The following is a 19,746-nucleotide window of genomic DNA, read 5'->3' on the forward strand; positions in this document are numbered from 1 at the left end:
GTGCACTTTACAAGTATAGACGTTTCTCTGTGATTTTCTGTTGTATTAGAAGTGCCAGGGGTGATCATTTCTAAGTCCGTTAATTATGTTGATACCTCTCACAAGGGTCCTATGACTCTTCATGTTAGACAACTGGGAGAGATTGTTCTGAAAGTCACAGAGAGCAGACAAGAGGCTTCTAGCTGGTGAATTCACTTAAGAGGCCATAAAATGACAATATTTTGACATTCCTTTGAGGCTAATCCCCATCATATGGTGATTTCAATGGGTGGAAGAATTAGGAGTGATATATACAAAGCAGAGAGGTCTTGTCACTTACAGGCAGCAGATCCACCTCAGGTGGAAAAGACCCAGCTTGGTTATTGGGCAAAGTCCTGCTGGTACTGCCCAAGAAATCATTTTAACCTCCACACTCTGCTTCATGACCACCCAGTCCACTCCTAATCTGGCCATTCTTTCCACAAATGCCTGATCATAGGCCTCAGTGAGAGAAGAACATGGACCCAAAGCTTTCTAAGGAACCAGAACATGTCACCACCAAATAGGACACTTTGACATAATGATTCTTTTGAGTCTGAACTGTGCCAAGAATTCTGTAAGGTATCTATCCTAATCTGCCCCATCTTCTCCCTGACATCACCCAATCACTGGTCTTCTATGAACCCCCAATCTCGCTCTGAAACGTGTGGAGCTACTGTATTGTCAATCCATGTGACCGTGGCCTTTGCCCAGTGTCAGTGAATGGTAGAGAGATGAGACTAAGACCCAGCAGAGACCCACATGCACAGGATTTAGATAAAGACACAGTTTCAGACGCCATCTTGTTCAAGGCTTCATGACAGGGGATCACCAAGAGTTCCTAGAAATGGCAAAAATAAGAGCCAGTATTTTTCCAGTCCTCACCAGATGCCAAGCTCCACCTCTCAGCACTTTGCATGGGTTGACTTATTTTTCATAGTAACTCTCAGGTGAGTTCTGTCATTTCACCACTTTACAGATGAACAAACTGAGGGTAACAGAATCAAAGTAACTTGCCCAGGGCCACCTGGTAGAATTGGGTTATAAATGTGTGGGTATCAACCCGTGTTCAGTTAAGAACTGAGAAATTGTAGAGCCTCATTTTCACCTGCTCAGCTACACTTCCTCAACCAAAACATGGAACCGAGCCAACCAAGGTACAGAGAGTAAGGCAACAAAATGACATACCTGATCAGGTGCGTGAGCATCTACCCCCACTGCCATCTGAGTGAGGTGAGACTTGGGCATTGCAAGCCTCAGTGGACAAGACATGCCAAGTTACCTTAGTGTCTTTAGATCAAATTAATTGGACACCGAGACCCTATCCCAGTACTACTGGCCTGGCAAGGAATTCATGCTGAGTGAGTTGGGGGACTGCTATTACCCAGTGTCCTAGAAAACTTCAAGGGTCTGGAGAACATTGGGGCCAGGGGACCACAATTTTCTTTTTTAAAATTTTTAAAGATTTATTTATTTATGCATACAAGAGCTGGGATACAGGCCAGAGATACAGGGGGTGAGAGGATTCACCAGAGACAGAGTGGGGAACAGAAGAGGCAGATTGACTGAGTATAGCAGGGAGCAGCAGGTGAGTCAGGAGAGGTCTGCTGTGCATGTTGGTTGCTCCCTGGCAGGCCAGGGATCGAAGTCGTGCTGCAGAGGCTGTGGATTGCTTCATAGTGAGGTGCTTAGCCGCTAGCGCCATCAGGGAGGCCCCAGGGACTACAATTTTCAACCCTTGCCAAGCCACTCACTGTCCACACTCAGGCAGTTCCTTGGGAGCAGAGATTCTGTTGCCTTCTTGCCACGCTGGCATCCATCAATCTTTGTTGAGGATGGGGGTTCCAGGGCATGGGGTCCCTTCTGTCAAGGCAGAACACAGCCGAAAATCCACCCCCTCCCACCTGCCCCAGGTGTCCTATTCCCCTCCAGAAACCATCATGGTTCCTGGTCCTCTTCCCAGTGTGAGCTCCCAGTGCAGGCAGGTTTGTTATTTCCTCAGTGTCTAAGCCAGAGCTGACACAGACGGTGCTCCCTCCGCCCCTCCCCACCAAAGGTGCTCCCTGACCCCCAACACCCAGCACCAACCCCACACGGACATCAGGACAGAAGGTTCTTCAGGCCTGGGGGAGAGACACCAGAAGAATAGGACAGCAAAGACTCTCAGGGTTGGTTTGGTTTTTTTTTTTCTTCTCCTTCAGCAGCACAGAAAGAACACGAAGTAATACCCCAACAAATCACCCTGCCCTTCTCCGAACAGCCAATGAGCGTTCAGCACTATTCACCCATCTTCAGCAGCCAAGAAAAAAAGACACAAGTATGAAGATAATTTTGAAGATTTCAAAGGTCTTTCTGACGGCAGTGACCAAGTTTGAGAGGCTCCCTCCGCCAGCCCCAGGATAGTAAGATCGCAGGCACACGCTGAAAGGGGTTCCTCCCTTGCCCGCAATGCTTTTGTTCCACAAAAGAGCTCAGCATTCAGTGTGGAGGAGGCTGACGAAGTTCCACGGCAGCCTGCCAAGCTCAGCACCCCCAGCTCAGGGAGTCAGAGCCAGTGAGAGGCAGAGACACGGGGCAGGTGGGGGAAATGACTGTAAAGCCATGGACACAAAGCAATGCACAGAGACCCCGAAAAGACACTCAGGACAGAGAGACCCAGAGGGAAAATCAGCGAACCCACCACTGCCAAAAGGCAAATTAAATGTGCTGCCCGTCATTCCCCAAACTTCACTAGTTTCGCGTTAAAGCAGCAGCTCTACCCTTGGGCAGCCGGGGAAATCATTTCACTTAATGGGCTGTCTGACTGCAAACCTGCTTCAAGGCTCAGTCACTTAAGAATATCTTTGCTCTCTGCCCTTGTCCCCTGACACTCCCCACTTGCACTTGGTGTTTTGAATTTGCTCCCCTTTTTTTGGTCTTTCTAGCAGAGGCCTGTTGGTTTGCAGGTATGTTTTAGCCAACAGGCCTGCAGCTGCAAGTGTGCAATAGTTTCTGGAAAGATCCTTGTAAGTCAGAGATCTTGTCTTCAGAAAAGAGGAAAAGCCAGGCCCTATGGCGGTCACCCCATGGTGTCATGGGGAATTCATGTCATCCTTTTGTTTGAGCTAATCATCCCGTTTCCTTCTGGAGATTAAAGAGAAATTGAGGGGCCTCCCTGGTGGTGCAAGGGGTTAAGACACAGCATTGTGAAGCTATCCACAGCCACTGCACCATGAGTTCAATCCCCAGCCAGGGAGCTACCCACATGGCGAGGCAGACCTCTCCTGTCTCGCCTGCTGCTCCCCTCAGCAGTGTATTTCATTCAATCCACCTGTTCTGCTCCCCTCTCTGTCTCTGGTGAATCCTCTCATCCCCCGCACCTCTGGCCTGCACCCCAGCTCTTATATGCATAAATAAATCTTAAAAAAAAAATAAAAAGAAATTGAAAGAACCCCTTTCTTCCTGATCTCTGTTCCATATTTGCTGGCAGAATGTTTTTCCGCAGACCTCCACACCTCGCTGCATCCTGTGACCAGGGAGCCTGGCAGCAGGAGGCAGGAGGCAGAGGCCAGTCCTGCCCCTGCATGTCGCCCCTGTATGTCATCAGCAGAAGCTGAGTCCTGAGGGCAGAAGTGACACTCCCAAGGTCATGTGCTTGTCACCCTCAGGACGCCTGCCTCCCTACCCTCAGCCCTCCACACTGCCACCCAGTGGGAATGACCACAAGTCATTCTCAAGGAAGATGACCAGAGACAAGGGGCTTCCGGGACACGGGTCCTGTTAGGTTTTCTCCAACGGCAATTCCCTGGGGCTACCATCGATGGAAAAAGCCAGCACTTTGGCCTAATTCCCACACACCAAGAAGCCCTGAGATCTGTGAGGGAGGCTGGAAACAGCCTGCTGTGTGCATTCATGTGACATTTTCTTTTGTGCTTTAAGTTAGGTACTGCCAGACACTACTGATGCCAACCATTCTACCCTCTTCTGAAGCAAGCAGAATCTACCAACAGATTGCTGGGTACTATTTTCCAAGCCTCCCTCACTTCTAAGGATGGCCATGTGGCACAGTTCAATGTATGGGGAAGCACATTTCTCCTTGAAATTCAGAGGAACTGGCTAGTAGAATCATCTTGTCACCTGACTGGGCTCCTTCTTGCATTTAATAAGCATGACTGGATAAGGATGTGATTCTAGGGGATACTGCAGCCACTTTGTGACCATGAGGACAATACCAGTGGCATATTGAGCATGGTCGAAGAGGATGGAAAGGGGTGGAGACCTGTGAGACTCCCTTTCTCTCAAATCCTTGTTATTTACATATTAATAAACTCCTATCAACTGCTTTCGGTTGGGTCTTGAAAAATCAGATCTTATAACTAACCAGACTTGCCTTTTGATCTGGCAAGGACTACCTGGAGCTAGAGCAGATCAGCATCTTTTACCTGGGTGTAACTCTCTAGTTATCCACAGTCTCCACCAATCTCTAATGTCCCTCACTTGCCTCAATCACTGCATTCCTCTCCTATCTCTTAAGACATTTGATCTAAGGCTGATGATCTCTAATATAGACTCTGGGTGCACTCAGGGAAGGGAGGTAAGTCTTATAGACCACAGCCTCCAGGGTGGGCTTGCTTTGACTTTTTACACTGTGTGCAACCTGCTTTGTCAAAGTGATGGGATCAGTAACCCCTCACACTCTAAAATACATCAGGGACTGGGATTAAGTGTCTTCATTCAGGCCATTTTATTAATGTGTTATGAGGTTCCTTCCTTCCATTAATAGAGCATGAAATTAAAATATATGGATCCTCAAAAACACCTGCCTTTTGTGAACTGGCTCATGCTGTTAATTACAGCTCCTATAGATCCAACCATATGCTCCATGTTATTCTGTCCTTTGTAATTTTAATTACAATTTAATGAAAGCTTTTCTATGGCTTGTCATAGCACTTCCAACTTAATTATCAGCATTAACAATGCTGTATTCTTTGTTACTTTTCAGGGTTCTTCCATTTATCTGTAAGTGTATGTATTGATATTATATTTACACTTCATGCTCCAGAATTTTAAGTCATCATTAGTTGAAATACAGCTCTCACTGCCTCCTGCTCACTGTTGGGGAGAGTGGGTAAAACTAGAATCACAGAAGGAAACAGGCCCTATTTTTTTAAATAGTAGCAAAGGATCCTTTTCCTGCATTTTTGTTTTCGATGTGGTTTTTGAAAATTATAAAAATTTTAGTTAAATCAGAATATTGTATAACCTATTTTGCATAAATGTGCACTGAGTTTAAAATGATATCTCACCAATTGCTATGATTTAGTTTGTAAAACATGTCACATTCATTTTTCAAATCGCTTGCCAGTGTATCTGCAGCAATTTAAACAATCTGCTTTTGGACAGAAGTCAATTCGAGCCTTCCCAGCCCACACGGGACAGTCACTGTACAGACACCTTTGGGAAGGACCACGGCTGGAGAGAGTTGCTGGGGGGTCCTTGGATGAGGCCTTTACCAGGTGCACCCAGGCCTGAGCCCATCAAGGATGCCCTGGAGGGTGGGGCTGGCACTCCCGGCCCGGAGCTGCTCAGCCAAATGTCGCAGTTGCCTGAGTCTTTCCCAATGCTGCTGTTACACGAACTGCTGGCAAGTGACAGGCTCTAGACCTCAGAGATGCATCTCCTCCACGCAGGCCTGGGAATCTGAAGCCCCACACGGTACATTTGCAAAGAACAAGCGGGCCAAGCAGCAGCTCTGGACTCAGACTAAACAAAGCTTCTGAACTTGCCACATTTAAACAATGCCAAGAGCAGAGAGAAAGACACAGCACGTTGCTGCTACTGTTCTCGCACCTTCACTGAGCGCTACCACACTGAAACGCTGCCTGCTAGTGGGGAATGGGAATGTGCCGCCCCAGGAGGCAAAGTACCCTGAAGCTGCTGCTTACCGCCAGGTAACCCGGTCACACTACCCACACCCCTCAGACCATGGCGGCAACCTTCCCCACTCTGGCACTCACATGTCTTTGTTTTCGCTGGACTGAAGTCTGCACATGACTTCCTTCTAACTGCAGTGAGTCAGCAAGCCCCAGAAGCGCCAGGCTGCAGCTCCGAGCTGCAATTGCCCAGCACAGACTGTGAGAGGCCTCCCAGCCTGTTTCCAGGCTCCACACTGGAACCCCTACTGCCCGAGCTGGCTTGGGCCTGCCCACCCCGCTGGCCTCGGCTGTGAAACCTACCGCATCTCCAAATGACTTCTGCTGCACTGGACGGCCAACACCACGTCTTCCAGGTGGGAGGTTTTATTATGTTTTACAACCATGAAGACATAGGAAGGTGGCTGTGACAGCAAACATTTCAGAGACAGGAGTCGACCGCCCTGCACGCTGCACCCACCCCGCCCTGGCAGCCTCCTTCCACGCGCCCCTCGGAGATTGTTCCTGGGTCCTTCCTTTGCAAAGTCAAGAAAGTCGGATGCAGACACTTAAGTAGCAGGAACATCATCAGCAGAATGGGAGCAGGATAACTTTGAGAAAAGACTGATGAGAAACTCGCCAGAGAAGCCTCTTCTCTGCTGTTAAGATGGCAGGTTAGAAGCACCTGGGTCTAATGTCCCTCCTCCCCAAAGAGTCATACAGGGCCCTCGGTGACGCCCTCCAGAGGCAGGCTGGGCGCACTGTCGGCCATGGGCCTCTCCTCTTTCTTCATGGAGGTCGGGACCCGGAGGCTCACGTAGGGTTTGTGACAAGCTGTGTTGGCCAAGGGAGGGTAGTGCTGTCGGTAGCAAACGTAGGCAAACATGAGGCCGATGACTCCGCCAACAAAAGAATCTAGCAGGAAGGGGCAGAACAGGAGAAGAGCGTTAGCATTCACCCACATGCGGCTGGAACTTTCCAGTACCTGCTCTGCTTATCATCGGACACCCTGAAGGACTAAGGGAAAGAAGAAACGTGGGGGCTACACATCTCGGCCTCTGCAAACTCTCATTTCCATAGCGTCAACATCCCTGTCAGATGTGTGCTTGATTCACTCTCTTCTTTTTCTCTTTAATCCACACCTAAGCGTTGCACAGGCTCAGATTTACCTGCTGGCTTTCAAAAATCAATTCTAAAGCTGGGAGGATTCCAGCCATCCCTCTGCAGTCTCCATGCCCTCAGGGGCTGCCACTGCCTTTTGTTTAGCGAGTTCTCTCTGGGGCTGCAGCTGCCTTCGGTTTAGCAAGTTGCCTCTGGAGCGCTGCACCATGGCTGAGCCACAGAAGCCCAGGGTGCGTCCGTCTCAGCCTCGCGTGGCAAAGTGGTTTCCCAGGGAAGAAACCAACCTTCTAAGTCACAAAGTGAATGAGACATTTTATGATAATCAGGAGGGGCAAACTTGACAGACTCTGGTGGGAGGACCAATCCCTCCACAGGCCGCAGATCTCAAGCTGCAGAGATGGAGGGGGCAGCCGAGTGGGAGGGGCAGCTGCAGGCAAAAAAGCGTCCCCCACCGTGAAGCAAAGAGGACACTCAGCTGGTGCCCAACAGACTCCATGAAAGCAGCAGGCCCTGCAGACCTCTTCGTGTGTGTGCACACAAACAAGCTTTAACCTGTGTCTGGGTTATTCTTTTTTTTAAGATTTATTTATTTACCTATGCATACAAGAACTGGGGTACAGGCCAGAGGTGTGGGGGGGGGGTGAGAGGACTCACCAGAGACAGAGTGGGGAACAGAACAGGCAGATAGACTGACATACACTGCTGAGGGGAGCAGCAGACAAGTCAGGAGAGGTCTGCTGTGCCATGTGGGTATCTTCCTGGCCGGGGATTGAACTCATGCTGCAGTGGCCGTGGACAGCCCCATAGGCTGCATCTTAATCCCTTGCCAGGGAGGCCCAATATGGATTATTCTTGCCCAAAAGATCTTATCACAATGGAGAACCTCAACACAAAAGAAGCCTGAGCTCTTGTGAAGTGGCCACATGCTGAGCCATCATTCTCCATTTGAGGGTTTCACTTTCCACTCGTTATCTTGTGGGATCCCACACACTGAATTCCTATGTCAGTAGCACCAGCTTCACTGTGCAGAGGAAGGAGACTCCAAGAGGCCAGTGGACCCCTGCACCCCACACCCTCCTTCATGGCAGAACTAGGCTGGAGCTCTGTGTTCCTGCTTCGTCCGGCCCTTTCTCTCCAGGTGACCGATGCCCCGTGTGCAGCTGGCCACACGTGGGTGCAGGTGACGCAGAGGCTTCTTCTGCTGGTCAGTTCTCTGGGTAGTGAGTTTTCAAACACTCCCTGTAAGCCACACACTGTGCCTGGCGCATCGACTGCACACGGTTTTATTTATATGGTTTAAGTCACAAGCGGATTCCCTGGTGTCTCCTGCTGGGCCATTTGGGGTGGCTGTCAAGGAAAGGCATCTCAGGAAAACAAACTGTTGAATGCTTAAATATCTGCACCCCCTCATCGGTCTGCATGTGATCCTGTCCCAGGTGTCCCGGGTCCATCTAGATATATGGGAGTTATTTTTGGAGAAGGGGACAATGCTTTGGTATTTTATTATCTTCTGAAGATTGCTTCTACCTGCAGCATCTTTATTAGGTTAATCGGCTAAAGAGCAGGCAAAGGGCATTTCTCGGATGGTGGCATGAAGGCCACAGTGTCCTGCTGCTGCCAGGCTAACAGGGAGGGCTCCTGCCCACGCTCCCAGTCATGGGCCCCTCCCACGCCCTGCAGCCACTGACTTCCCTTCTGTTCCTCAATATGCCTACTTCCCCTCTCCTTCCTACAAAAGCTGCTCCAACCTAGGGGTCCCTTCCCCCCCACCTATTCAGTGTCTGTTCCCCCTCAGGGCACCACTCTACCTCGTGTGCAACGAAGCCTCCCTGACCCCAAGCCTGGTCTGAGTGTCCCAGGCACACAATTTCAACCCCCACTCTGGCCACAGATGCAAACAGGATGGCAAAAAATGACAAACTGCAACTGTTTCATGTTGAACCCATGAAGGCAGGGGCCATGTCTATTGTACTGGCTGTTGCGTCCTCTCCAACACACCTTGCTCACGAAGAACTGAGCTGGTTAGTCCCTGGGGGGCGAATATGAGCACAGACACACAGGGGCTGGATGCTGGCGGCTGCCCCGTGTGTCCCTGTGTGGGCTTCTCTCCCTCCCTGGGCCTCCGTCCTCACCAGTTAACACAAGAGCATGGGGTGCATGGCGACCAATAGACCTTCCCACGCAGCGTTCCACAATCCCCACCCCCAGGGTCAGCCTATGGGTATAAGCATTCAGACTTCTGGAAAAGCAGACAAGGCCCATCTAGGAAGTAGATCATATTCTTGGGATAAATGTCACTTAGCCACAGATGTCCTTCTGGTTGAAGGAGGTGGTCAGAACATGGTGGCTTCCTCGTGACAGGGGAAGTTACTAGGGCAAACTCCGCTCTGACAAAACCAACAATGCTGTGGTTGTTACTGTTCCTTTTATTCTCCCACCACTGAGGCTCGCTTTGTCTTTGGGGCTCTGAGTTTCTGTAAGAAACTTAAATAGCACAGGGGCTGTGCCATCAAGGGCAGCACCCACATCTGTCTTCCTCAACACCATGTTTTGGTGGAGAACATGCCTGGCACACAGGCCAAAAAGACACATGAATGGATGTAGGTTTAAAGTGTGATTTTTTTTTTTCAATGAAAGAATATGCAGACTAAGGTTCACTTTTAGCAAAGCCACCTTTAAAGAAAAAATAATCACAAGAAATGTTGAGGATTTGGTCAAAATCTGTCCTTCATTCACAATATTTATTGCGTGCTGTTGAGTTGAATTGCGTGTCCCTACAGATCCATTGAGGTCCTACCCCAGTTACTGAGAACATGACTTGATTTGGAAATGGAGTCTTTAGGGGGTGACCGAGTCAAAGTGAGGTCCCTGGGGTGGGCCCTCATCTGGCTGGTGTCTTTATGAAAAGGGGAAATGTGGACACAGCGACAGCAACATACAAAGAAGAAAGATGAGAGGAAGAAGCACAAGAAGAAAACCCCATGAATTTGGAAGCAGAAATTGAAATTACTTTGCCACAACAAGGGAGGGAGCAGTTGGGCTCCTCAAAGCCAGAAGAGGCCCTGGGGGTTCGGGGTGGGGAAGGGTCTTTCCCCTCCAGGTGTCAGGGAGTGGGCCCGGCCAACACCTTGATCTTCAACTCCTGGCCTCCAGACTGTGAGGGAATAAATTTCATGGAATTTTGTTATAGCAGCCCGAAGAAACTAATAAAGTACCTATCAGATGCCATCCTAACAAAAGAGTTACAAATCCCAGGCGACATGGAGGTTATATTCTAAATCAGAGTTCAAACTATGGAACCTCTTGGTTCCCACACTGCCTATAGCTGCTTCCTGCTACTGCGGCCAAGCTGGGGAGCTGCAGCAGAGGCAGGCAGGGCCCACATAAAGCTTAAGATATCTATTATCTGACCTTTACGGAAAAAGCTGCTGACTCCTGCTTGTGGATAAGGCCAGGAGTAATCAATACATAATGAATTGCTTGGTGTGTTAGACGCTGGTGAGTGAGCACAGCGAAGGGAGCACATGGAGCAGTCATCAGAAGACTTCCTCACTGAGTCGATAATTGAACCCAGATTAGGAGGAAGGGAAGAACAAGCCACACCCACCTCTGAGAGGAGCATTCCAGGCACAGGGGCCTGCAAAGCTGGACCTGGCATGCTCAAGGAACAGGAAGAAGCCCAAGGGGCTGCATTGGCGCTGGCATGAGTATGGTGGGGAAGTAGTCAGAAAACACCAAAGGGGTCGGAACTAAGGGACCAGATCTTGGAGGCCATCGCAGGACCTGCATTTGGACGCTGAATGCACGGGGGCGTCACTGGGGAAGCTCAGCAGAGGAGATGCACGAGCTGACTTCCGGCTGTACAGGCTCGTGTTGGCTGCAGTGTGAGGGGCAGGGGAGGGAGACTGGGGCATGGGGGAGGCATCAGCAGTAATCCAGACAACAGATGATGGTGGAACAGACCAGAGTGGGAAAAGAACATTGGATTCTAGAAATACCCTGAACTTAAGAGCCAATAGGAAAACAGAGAAAATCACAGAATGCAGGTAGGAGGATTCCCTGGAGTGAGATCGAGCTCGTCTGAGACGTGGGACCAGCCAATGTCCATCTTCCCTGGAACGAAGCCATGGGGAAAGGCCAGGACCAAGCCAGGACCAAGCCTCCTGAGGGACGCCGGAGATATAAGGAGAGCAGGAGGTGGGCTCACGGGCTATCAACACTCAGAGGTTCCCAGGCCCTGAGCAGCAGGACAGCTGCCCCAGCCCAGAACAGCGGACTTCCAAGGGAAAATGAGGTGAGATCAGTTTAGTCAGGACTGAAAAACTGGGGGATAATCACGGTGGTTTTGTTCCACACAAGGCAGGAGCAACACCATAGGTCCAAGGGCTCCATCTCAAGTCACTTCATTTAGAAAACACAGAGGTTGCTGGACAGCCCAAGGGAGGCCTGGTTAGTGGACTGTGTGTCCCTCACCTCCGGGGGGAGTGGGTGGGAGGAGAGAGATGGGAGCAGCCTCACCTGCCCTGTGAGGAGCTGGGAGTCCTGCCTGGCACCCGTATGTCCAGCAGGGCACCCGCTGCCACTCCCAGAAACACTCCTGAAGCCTGGTCACTCCACTTACATTCATTTCAAGTCACAGACCCTTCACAACCCAGTCAGGGAAGGGCCAAGGCAGTGGCGGCCATTTCGAAAACTTCAGCCCAGTCACACACGGTGTCCGTGACTGACAGGACGCTTCCCAACCTCGGGTGGGGACAAATGGCTGTTGCCTCCCTTGAGACCCACTCGTACGGATGACAGTCAGAGGAAGATGCTCTTTCTTATAAATGAAACACCATCCAAGGTTTCTTAAGAGGACCTATCATTAGAGAAATTAGTGTTGATTAAAAGGTTCCCCCCAAAGCAGCATCACATGAGAAGCCTGGGTCCAGGCACAGGAACTCGGGGCGGGGAGGGAGTGACATTCCCAGCTGTAACTGGAAACTATAAACATGCAGGTGTGTGGGTTCAAGGACAGACCGTGCTCTCTCTCTGCACTTTCCCTACACATGCTTTCCCTAGCATGAGGAGGCCACAGATTTTATTGCTTGAAAACATAGCTAAACACAAAAGTGAGCCTTTTTGTGATGCCCTGGGCACTGCAGCTAACATCACCCACGAGGCTCTCCAGCTTCCAGCTGACCCGAGAGCCAGCACGGCACACAGACACAGAGCCCCTCAGTCTCACAGGAGTCTGGTGTCCATCCAGTGGATTTTACTTCTAGAGAATGTTTCACCTGCCCCTCGGTGCCACAGCCTGTGCCTCACCTAATAAAACAAGACTTGTGTATCTGCAGTGCAACTGGGAAGGCAGAAAAAACCAGAAGGGTATGGACAACAGAAAAAAAAATAAGAAAGAAAGAAAAGAAACATGATAATGGACAGAGCAAGGCATATGAGTTTATGGGTTATTAACTGGATGTGAATATGTAACCGAGTAATCGGATGTACTTCCACATTAGGCACAGTTGCTTAAATCAAAATTGAAATGCAGTCATAAAATTCTCATAATATCAGTGCTGTTATAAGGTCTATAATGAGGGGACTTGGGTTTTGCTGGTGCCTCTGGGGCTCCACGTGAACTCACATGATGGATGGCCTCTGCCGACAGGCACTTCAGTCCACCCAAGAAAAGCAACAACTTATTTATCTCCATCAGGCATCCTGCTGCAAACACCCACCTACACTGCATCCAAGGGCCTCACCGCCCGGCCCTTCTCCAAGCTGGAAACCTTGAAGGCCTCTTCAATTACTCCCTTGATGAGTGACTGTTAGACATCGATACTTCTTATCATGCAAGAGGGAAAGAGAGAGCTGAGGCGCTACGTAGGTCAGTCTACACGGCAACAGACCTTTGGGGCTGAAAGCGCTATCTTGGGTGCCAAAGGATCCCCGGCCTCCACCCATTAGATGCCAGCAGCAAACACTATTACTGCCACCTCTGGCTGGTAAAACCAAAAGAAGTCTCCAGGCATTGCTCGATGTCCCCTCAGAGGCAGACACCACCCGTTGAGAGCCACTGGGGTAGACAGTGATGTATATATTCCCATGAAGGTGAATTCAGGTAAAATGAGCATGACTCAGAGCCCATTAGAGGATCCAAGGAGAGACAAGCTCCTCTCCTCGCTGAATTCATGGGCAGGGACTGAACAGGCAACGGCACAGCTGAACTGGTCCTCGGGCCACATAGGTGACCTGTACCGACGGGTGCACATTCAGTTTTGGCCACAGAAGTCTGCAGTGACAGTTTTGGTTCACTCCGAGGTAAGGGCCTGAAAATCACTGAACATAAAGCCTCTTGCTGTGCTTTCCCATAAAGCCCCAATATTCTAAGGCACTAATATTCTCCCTCCACTGCTCTCCAGGTTCTTTTTGTGCCAGCTGGATAGGCTGGGTCTGCAGCCCAGTTGCCAGCAGGCCTTGGGTGCACCAGCTGCATCAAGTCACCACTTACCTCCCTAAGCCAAGAAGCACCCCTCATTTTTTTATGCTGCACACCCACAGCTAGGCACAGGGGTGCAAACCCAGTGAGGACCAAGAGTACGTACTTAAGAGGGACTGAGCTCAGGTCTTAGTTTTTCAGGACAAGCTCACACTACAAAGCCTCTTCCCACCTTCCAAGGTAAAGCAAAAATCAATTCGATTCTGAAACCCTTAATCATCTCCCAAATCCAAAGTGGTAAAATAAAAGAGAAAACTGGAGATTCATAGCTTACAAATAGACTGTGTTCCCAAAACACAGAGGTCTCTAAATTAGTTTTTGGAAAACACAACACATCCTTCTTACGAAACAACACAGCAAACACCACCGATTTGCATTTGTGCAATATGTTTTCATTTCTAAAGTACATTCAGATCCATCATTTCACTCGGTCTATGAAATATCTCTGTGAAACATTTGGGGCTGATTTCTCCATGTTCAGAAAAAGAAACTGCAGTTTACAAGGGATAAATGAAAAGCGGTCTATAAAATGCCATGCAGCCTATAATATTCTTTGTGGAGAGGGGCTCTTCCTATGTGGGCAACAGTGATTCTGGGAGCAAATATTCCCATTTCCAGGGGTGCAGTGGGTCTTCCCTGGAGCTGCTGCTTAGTGACTCCCTCCTGGCTTCCCTTCTGTCATGTCGTGTGGCCCCATATTATCCAGAATCTCATCTAAGTTATTGATGATGACAGCAAAGAACAGGGAGCGCCCAGCCTGTAGTCTACACTGCCCGCCTCCATGGGAGAGCTCAGGATCCTGCTCAGCGCTTGATGCATCCTCCTGTCCAGACCAACCATCAGTCTTCCTGTGCCTTTGGCCCTAAGTCAAAGCCTTTTCTGCTGGAGGCTCATGAGCTCCGGGAGAAGGAACCGAGGCTGGGAAAGGAGCAGAAGTAGCAGCAGAAAATGGGGAGATGCTGCGAGGATCATGAGGTGCCCAGAGAAGAGAGGGAGAAGCCTCTCCCCACCACCATCTAGGGGTTCCCCTCATCTCTGACCTCATCTGCTGCCTCACCACTCGTAAAAACACCTGGGAAGGAGATAGACCCACAAGGCAGGTGGCTGCAGAGACAGAAAAGGTAGAGGAGGGAACAGGGCAACCCAGGGAAGCTGGAGGTAGGCACAACTAATTCTGCTTATTCACTTGTAGCTGACACAACAGAGCTCTTCACCAGTGCTATTTAGACTCCATCAAAAATAACTGACTTGCTTGTTACAAATGCAGACTCCAGGCTACTACTCCACAGCCACCCCCAAGGTCCTATTCGTAGCTCAGGGTGCCAGACTAAGGTGCTGTGTGGGCTGCCGTTGGGGAAACTCAGCTCTAGACCTGGAGCTCCCGGAGGCAACACATCCTGTGGACACGCATTTGTCTCTGCTCCACCCCTATTTGTAAGAGCAGGCGCTGCCAGCTAGTGGGGCAGCTGCGAGCTGGTTTAGTTTTATCCCTGAAACAAGCTCCTCATTCATCTTGTGTTCATCTGACTTTTCACAGATACCCGGGATTCATGCACACAGGTAAGCCTCATCCAGCCTTGCAGCAGCTGCTGAGAACACTGCAGGCATTGATCCTTGGCTGGACACATCCTTTGGAAGTTCATCCATGGTGAGAAATACATCCCTGTGGCATGGATTTGAAATGTGAAAGGAAAGAAGCCACAAACCACTTGGCACAAGTCTGGGAAACCAAGCCAATGACCCAACCTTGAGTCTGAATCCAAGGGCTTGCCATCCTGGCTGGACTCACAGTCTCCTTGAGCACAGAGGAGAAGGAGAAGCTTAGTTCTGTTCCTAGCAAGAGCAGCATGAAGGCCAGAACTCACTGGAACAGGCATATCTTCTTTAAATCTGTATCTACACGGTCACCTTGACCTTTGATTTACCATGGTGCTCAGTTCTCCCCAGTAGGTGCATTTCCACGTCCTCCTGCATGGGGAGCCAGGCTACCCCGAGGGCTGGGCTGGGGAGGGACTCACCTTGCCAGTGATGCTTGTAGTCACACATGCGGGACAGTGCGATCATCATGGCACAGTACAGGGGCAAGATGGCGGCACAGAGCCTCCAGCTCTTCCCCCTCCCGCTCTCCGTGAAGCAGTGCAGCTTGCCAGCCAAGTAGAACGTTGTGAAGCCAAGGCCTGAAAAGGCAACTGCCAAAGAAAAACAGCAGGTGTTACCTAGTGGGTGGTGACAGACGGACACAGGGCATCCTGCCGGCCCCCCGAGGCCCCTAGGCCCAGGCCAGGTTGGCACCAGGTTTCCTGCCACAGCCAGGCTGGCGTGAAACTGTCAACCATGAGCATGACCTTCCAGGCTGGCAGCTCAGAAGCTACCCCACTTCACCCACTCACTCAACAGGCACCTCATGGGCACCTAATGTGTGCAGGCGGGCCTGGCTCTGGGAGCAAATAAAAGGACAGCTGAGGGACAAGGCCACGCTAATGGGTCATTTTCATAGAAAATTTTGTGTTGCATAAGAAAACAGCGCATCCAGAACAAAAGACTGAAGATGGTTTAGCTGGGGAGGGTGAGGGAGGCTACGGGGTTTTAACTCGGTGGCATTCACGACGATAGGACCAGTTAACACTACAAAAGAGACAGACAGAAAAGCCAGAGATGACAAATTCCTGTTTTCTTAGAAATTAGGGTTGCAAAGACAACTGGGGTCTGTGCTAAAAGCGTTGTCAAAAGTGTGGAGTTGGGTGTAGCATATATTCCCCAAGCCCTTCAGCCAGTCAGCTTTTTTTTTTTTTTCTTTTATAGAGGCATGTTTTATTTATTTATTTGTTCGTTTGTTTCGTTTACACATGCACTGGGTACAGTCAGAGGCGCGGGAGGGTGAGAGAATTCACCAGAGCCAGAGCGGGGAGCAGAGCAGGCAGAGGGACCGAAGCAGCGGGCGGCAGGAGAGGGAGCAGCGGGCGGCAGGAGAGGTCTGCGCGTCATGTGGGACCCTCCTCCGGTGGCCGGGGAGCAGCCAGGGATCGAACCGGCGCTGCAGAGGCTGCGGGCAGCTTCGCATCCCAGCGCTCAACCGCTGCGCCACCGGGGAGGCCCCAGCCAGTCAGCTTTAAAACATAGTGAAGCTTAGTGAGATTTAAGGTGGGTCTCCTGTCTGCTCGCAACAACTGTCCTCAGCCCTGGCTCCACAGGTGCTCACCTTTAAATCTGGGAAGCTTTGAAAGATGCCGGTGGTGAAGTCCCACGGTCAGACATTCTGCTTGCGCGTTTCGACCAGTCCAGTGTGGACGCTAAGGGGAATGTGTGTGTGTGTACGGGTGTGTGTGTGTGTGTGTGTGCGGGTGTGCGCTTTCCCCGGGTGATTCCAAGGGCAGCCAGGATCGAATTTAGAAACCTCTATTGAAAGCAGGTGCTATAGCTAAACTGACTCTGGGTCAGTCAATCAAGACTTTCCCTTTCAGCAGTGCTCCGAGGTAGCCAGTCCACACCGCAACTTGGTAAAACAAGTTTTGTAAACACCTAAATGCCAACAACTTTGAGACTCAGCAGTAGCCTCAGTGCCACCAAAGTTGTTACAGATGCAGACTCTCAAGCCCGCCCCAACCCACTGAGGTAGCATCTGCGTTTTACAAGAGTCAGCAGTGACCTGTGAGCAGGTCCAGTGTAGGGTAAGGAAAAAAATGTCAGGCTTTTCTGCCCTCCCGCCATCAGGATAGACGATGGATCCTTGCGGTCCTGAATGCATGCCTGATGGCGGGCACCTGGAGCAGGGTGTGGGCATAGGGAGATGGGATTCACCTGGGCTGAGACTGTGCTTTTTAAGGTCAGCGTCATGGGGACGCCAGCAGAAGCCAAGAAGCCGAAAGAGAAGCCAAGAAAGAAGTAGCAGAAGCTGAAACAGAAGCAGAGAGAAGGCCGGAGAGCCCAGATAGAGTGAAGACTTGCTGGGGGCTGGGAGGCCTGCCAGCCTCCCGGCCCCCCAGCACTCCTGCCTGCTGTGTACTGGGTAAACCCCAATAAAAAACCCAATAAAAAACCTGCAAAACCCCTGAGGGCTGGATGGATCAGAAAACTGATTAATCAGTTTCACATTACTTAAAACGGCCTCATAGAGATGCTTTATGGAGAGGATGGGTGTGTCGTAGGCTGAATGTAGGGGCTGAATGTAACTGGTCCTATCATAGTGAATGCCACCGAGTTAATCAGTGGCAGTTACCCGGTCTGCGGGATCAGAAAACCTGCTCTGTGTCCAGTCCTGCCCCTACATTCAGCCTACGACACACCCATCCTCTCTATAAAGCATCTCTATGAGGCCGTTTTAAGTAATGTGAAAAATGTGGGGAAATCTAAGACGCTATTCTGTTCAAACTTACTTAGGATTATAGAAAAAATGGAAAGGGATGAATACAGAGGCAAACGGTGACCTTTCCATTCAGCGGGCTATGACGCAACCTCGAAAATTACTGTGATTGCACAGCAACGTGCACACTACTCAGGACACAATGTTAAGCAAAAAAGTAGGACCTGAAATTATAGGTTCAAGGTAATCATGGCTACAGGTGCAAAAAAACTGAATAACCTGCAGCTTTAACAAATAATCTCTGATGAGCATCTTTTTAGAAGGGATTCTCCGGGTAGGAACCGAGCTTTTATCAAGGTACAGCTTTTTCAGCAACAAATTAAACAAGGAAGCCGTTTTTAAAAACAGAATATAGAACCAGGTTTACCTCAGGAATAAAAATGAAGCACTTGAACATTTTGAATAATGATTAACATTCAAATACACAGCTAAGGAGCGCCAACATAAATCGAATGGCCTGCTTAAAGGAAAAAATATGTGAGAAACAGCATCGCCCAGCCCTGCTCTCGATGTTTGCTCTGATGAAAGGGTTTTAAGTGATTTACAAGGCGTTCCGAAGTCGCCCCACCTGGCCACTAGCCTAGCAGGCACAATGGGTTCTGAATTTCCATTCACCCTCTTCCCTGAGGTATCAGATGGGGAGGACACTGGACAGTGGGCTCCAGTGGGTACCAGCCTCTCCCTCAGCTCTTGCAGGAAGAGAAAGAGACTCCATTCGGGCCTGTCCAGAGTCCCATGCATGCGGAAAGCACCCACATTCGACCCTGAGGCTGTACAGGGTTATGGATAAAAGTCTTCAAGACTTCAGAGGAAAGGAGAGGCAGCTCTGTGTTGCCAAAGTAGCATCACTTGGGAAAAGAAACAGAAAGAAAGGAAAAAGCCAGTGAGCATCGGGTGCACATGACGCGGGGATGTGTGTGGGTCTCTATGCAAAATGGTCTGGAGATTTTAAAACAGAGAAGTCCCAGTTCCAACTGTCCTGAACAGCTGAGCACATCATGGGATGGACATGGGCTGGGGGCACTGGAACCCTGCATATCAAGACCTGGGGCAGGTGGTGAATTCACACCCTCGGCCTGCACCCGATCACCTCCTTGCCCCCCAGAAGCTGGAATGTGGCCAGCTTTGGTGCCAGAGGACAGTGGCTTGTTCTTTGAAGAGCAGGAAAAATGTGCTTTCTCACATGGTGGGGCTCAAGCTGCAGGCGCTCCAGAAAGCTCAAGTGCCCACAGCTTTGAAAAGGAGGCAGAACTAAAAGCATGCATGCATGCATCATTCATTCATTTATTCACATATTTTTATTTTACTTTTTTGCTATCACATTGGTTCACATTACTTGTGTATTAGAAGTAGAGATTCGGGCCTCCCCGGTGGCGCAGCGGTTGCGTGCTGGGTTGCGAAGCTACCCGCGGCCTCTGCGGCGCCGGTTCGATCCCCGGCTGCTCCCCGGCCACCGGAGGAGAGTCCCGCATGGCGCGCAGACCTCTCCTGCCGCCCGCTGCTCCCCTCAGCAGTGTATTTCGGCCCTTCTGCCTGCTCTGCTCCCTGCTCTGGCTCTGGTGAATTCTCTCACCCTCCCGCGCTTCTGACTGTACCCAGTGCATGTATAAACCAAACAAACAAATAATAAATAAATAAGACATGCCTCTAGAAAATTAAAAAAAAAAAAGGGTGTCTTGGTGGTGGGGCAGGGGCACTTTAAAGGCCCTCAACAGCCTAGGCCCATGTGCATCCACATCCAGGCAGCCAGTTCCTTCAATACTCTCCTGGCTTTGAGCAGTATTTTTAAAGCAGCACCATGTGCTCTGACTACAAGCCGATATGATGAGGCTCCAGTTTTATGCTAAACCTGATGCTTGTCATTTTCTCCTGTT

General features: G+C 50.2%; 1 protein-coding gene across 1 annotated transcript in view; it reads right to left on the reverse strand.

Annotated features, from left to right (window-relative positions):
• Positions 1–6,299: 6,299 nt before the first annotated feature.
• The window catches only part of PLPP4 (phospholipid phosphatase 4), a 101,878-nt gene continuing 88,431 nt past the window's right edge, over positions 6,300–19,746 (reverse strand). The window contains exons 6-7 of the mRNA XM_037496190.1: positions 15,531–15,701; positions 6,300–6,824 (exon numbers count right to left, since the gene is read on the reverse strand). Coding sequence (XP_037352087.1) covers positions 6,625–6,824; positions 15,531–15,701 — 371 coding nt within the window. The 3' untranslated portion in view covers positions 6,300–6,624. The remainder of the gene's footprint in view (positions 6,825–15,530; positions 15,702–19,746) is intronic.

Source organism: Talpa occidentalis, unplaced genomic scaffold (assembly GCF_014898055.3).
Source record: "Talpa occidentalis isolate TD23 unplaced genomic scaffold, MPIMG_talOcc4v2.1 talOcc4.8, whole genome shotgun sequence".
Lineage (NCBI taxonomy): Eukaryota > Metazoa > Chordata > Mammalia > Eulipotyphla > Talpidae > Talpa > Talpa occidentalis.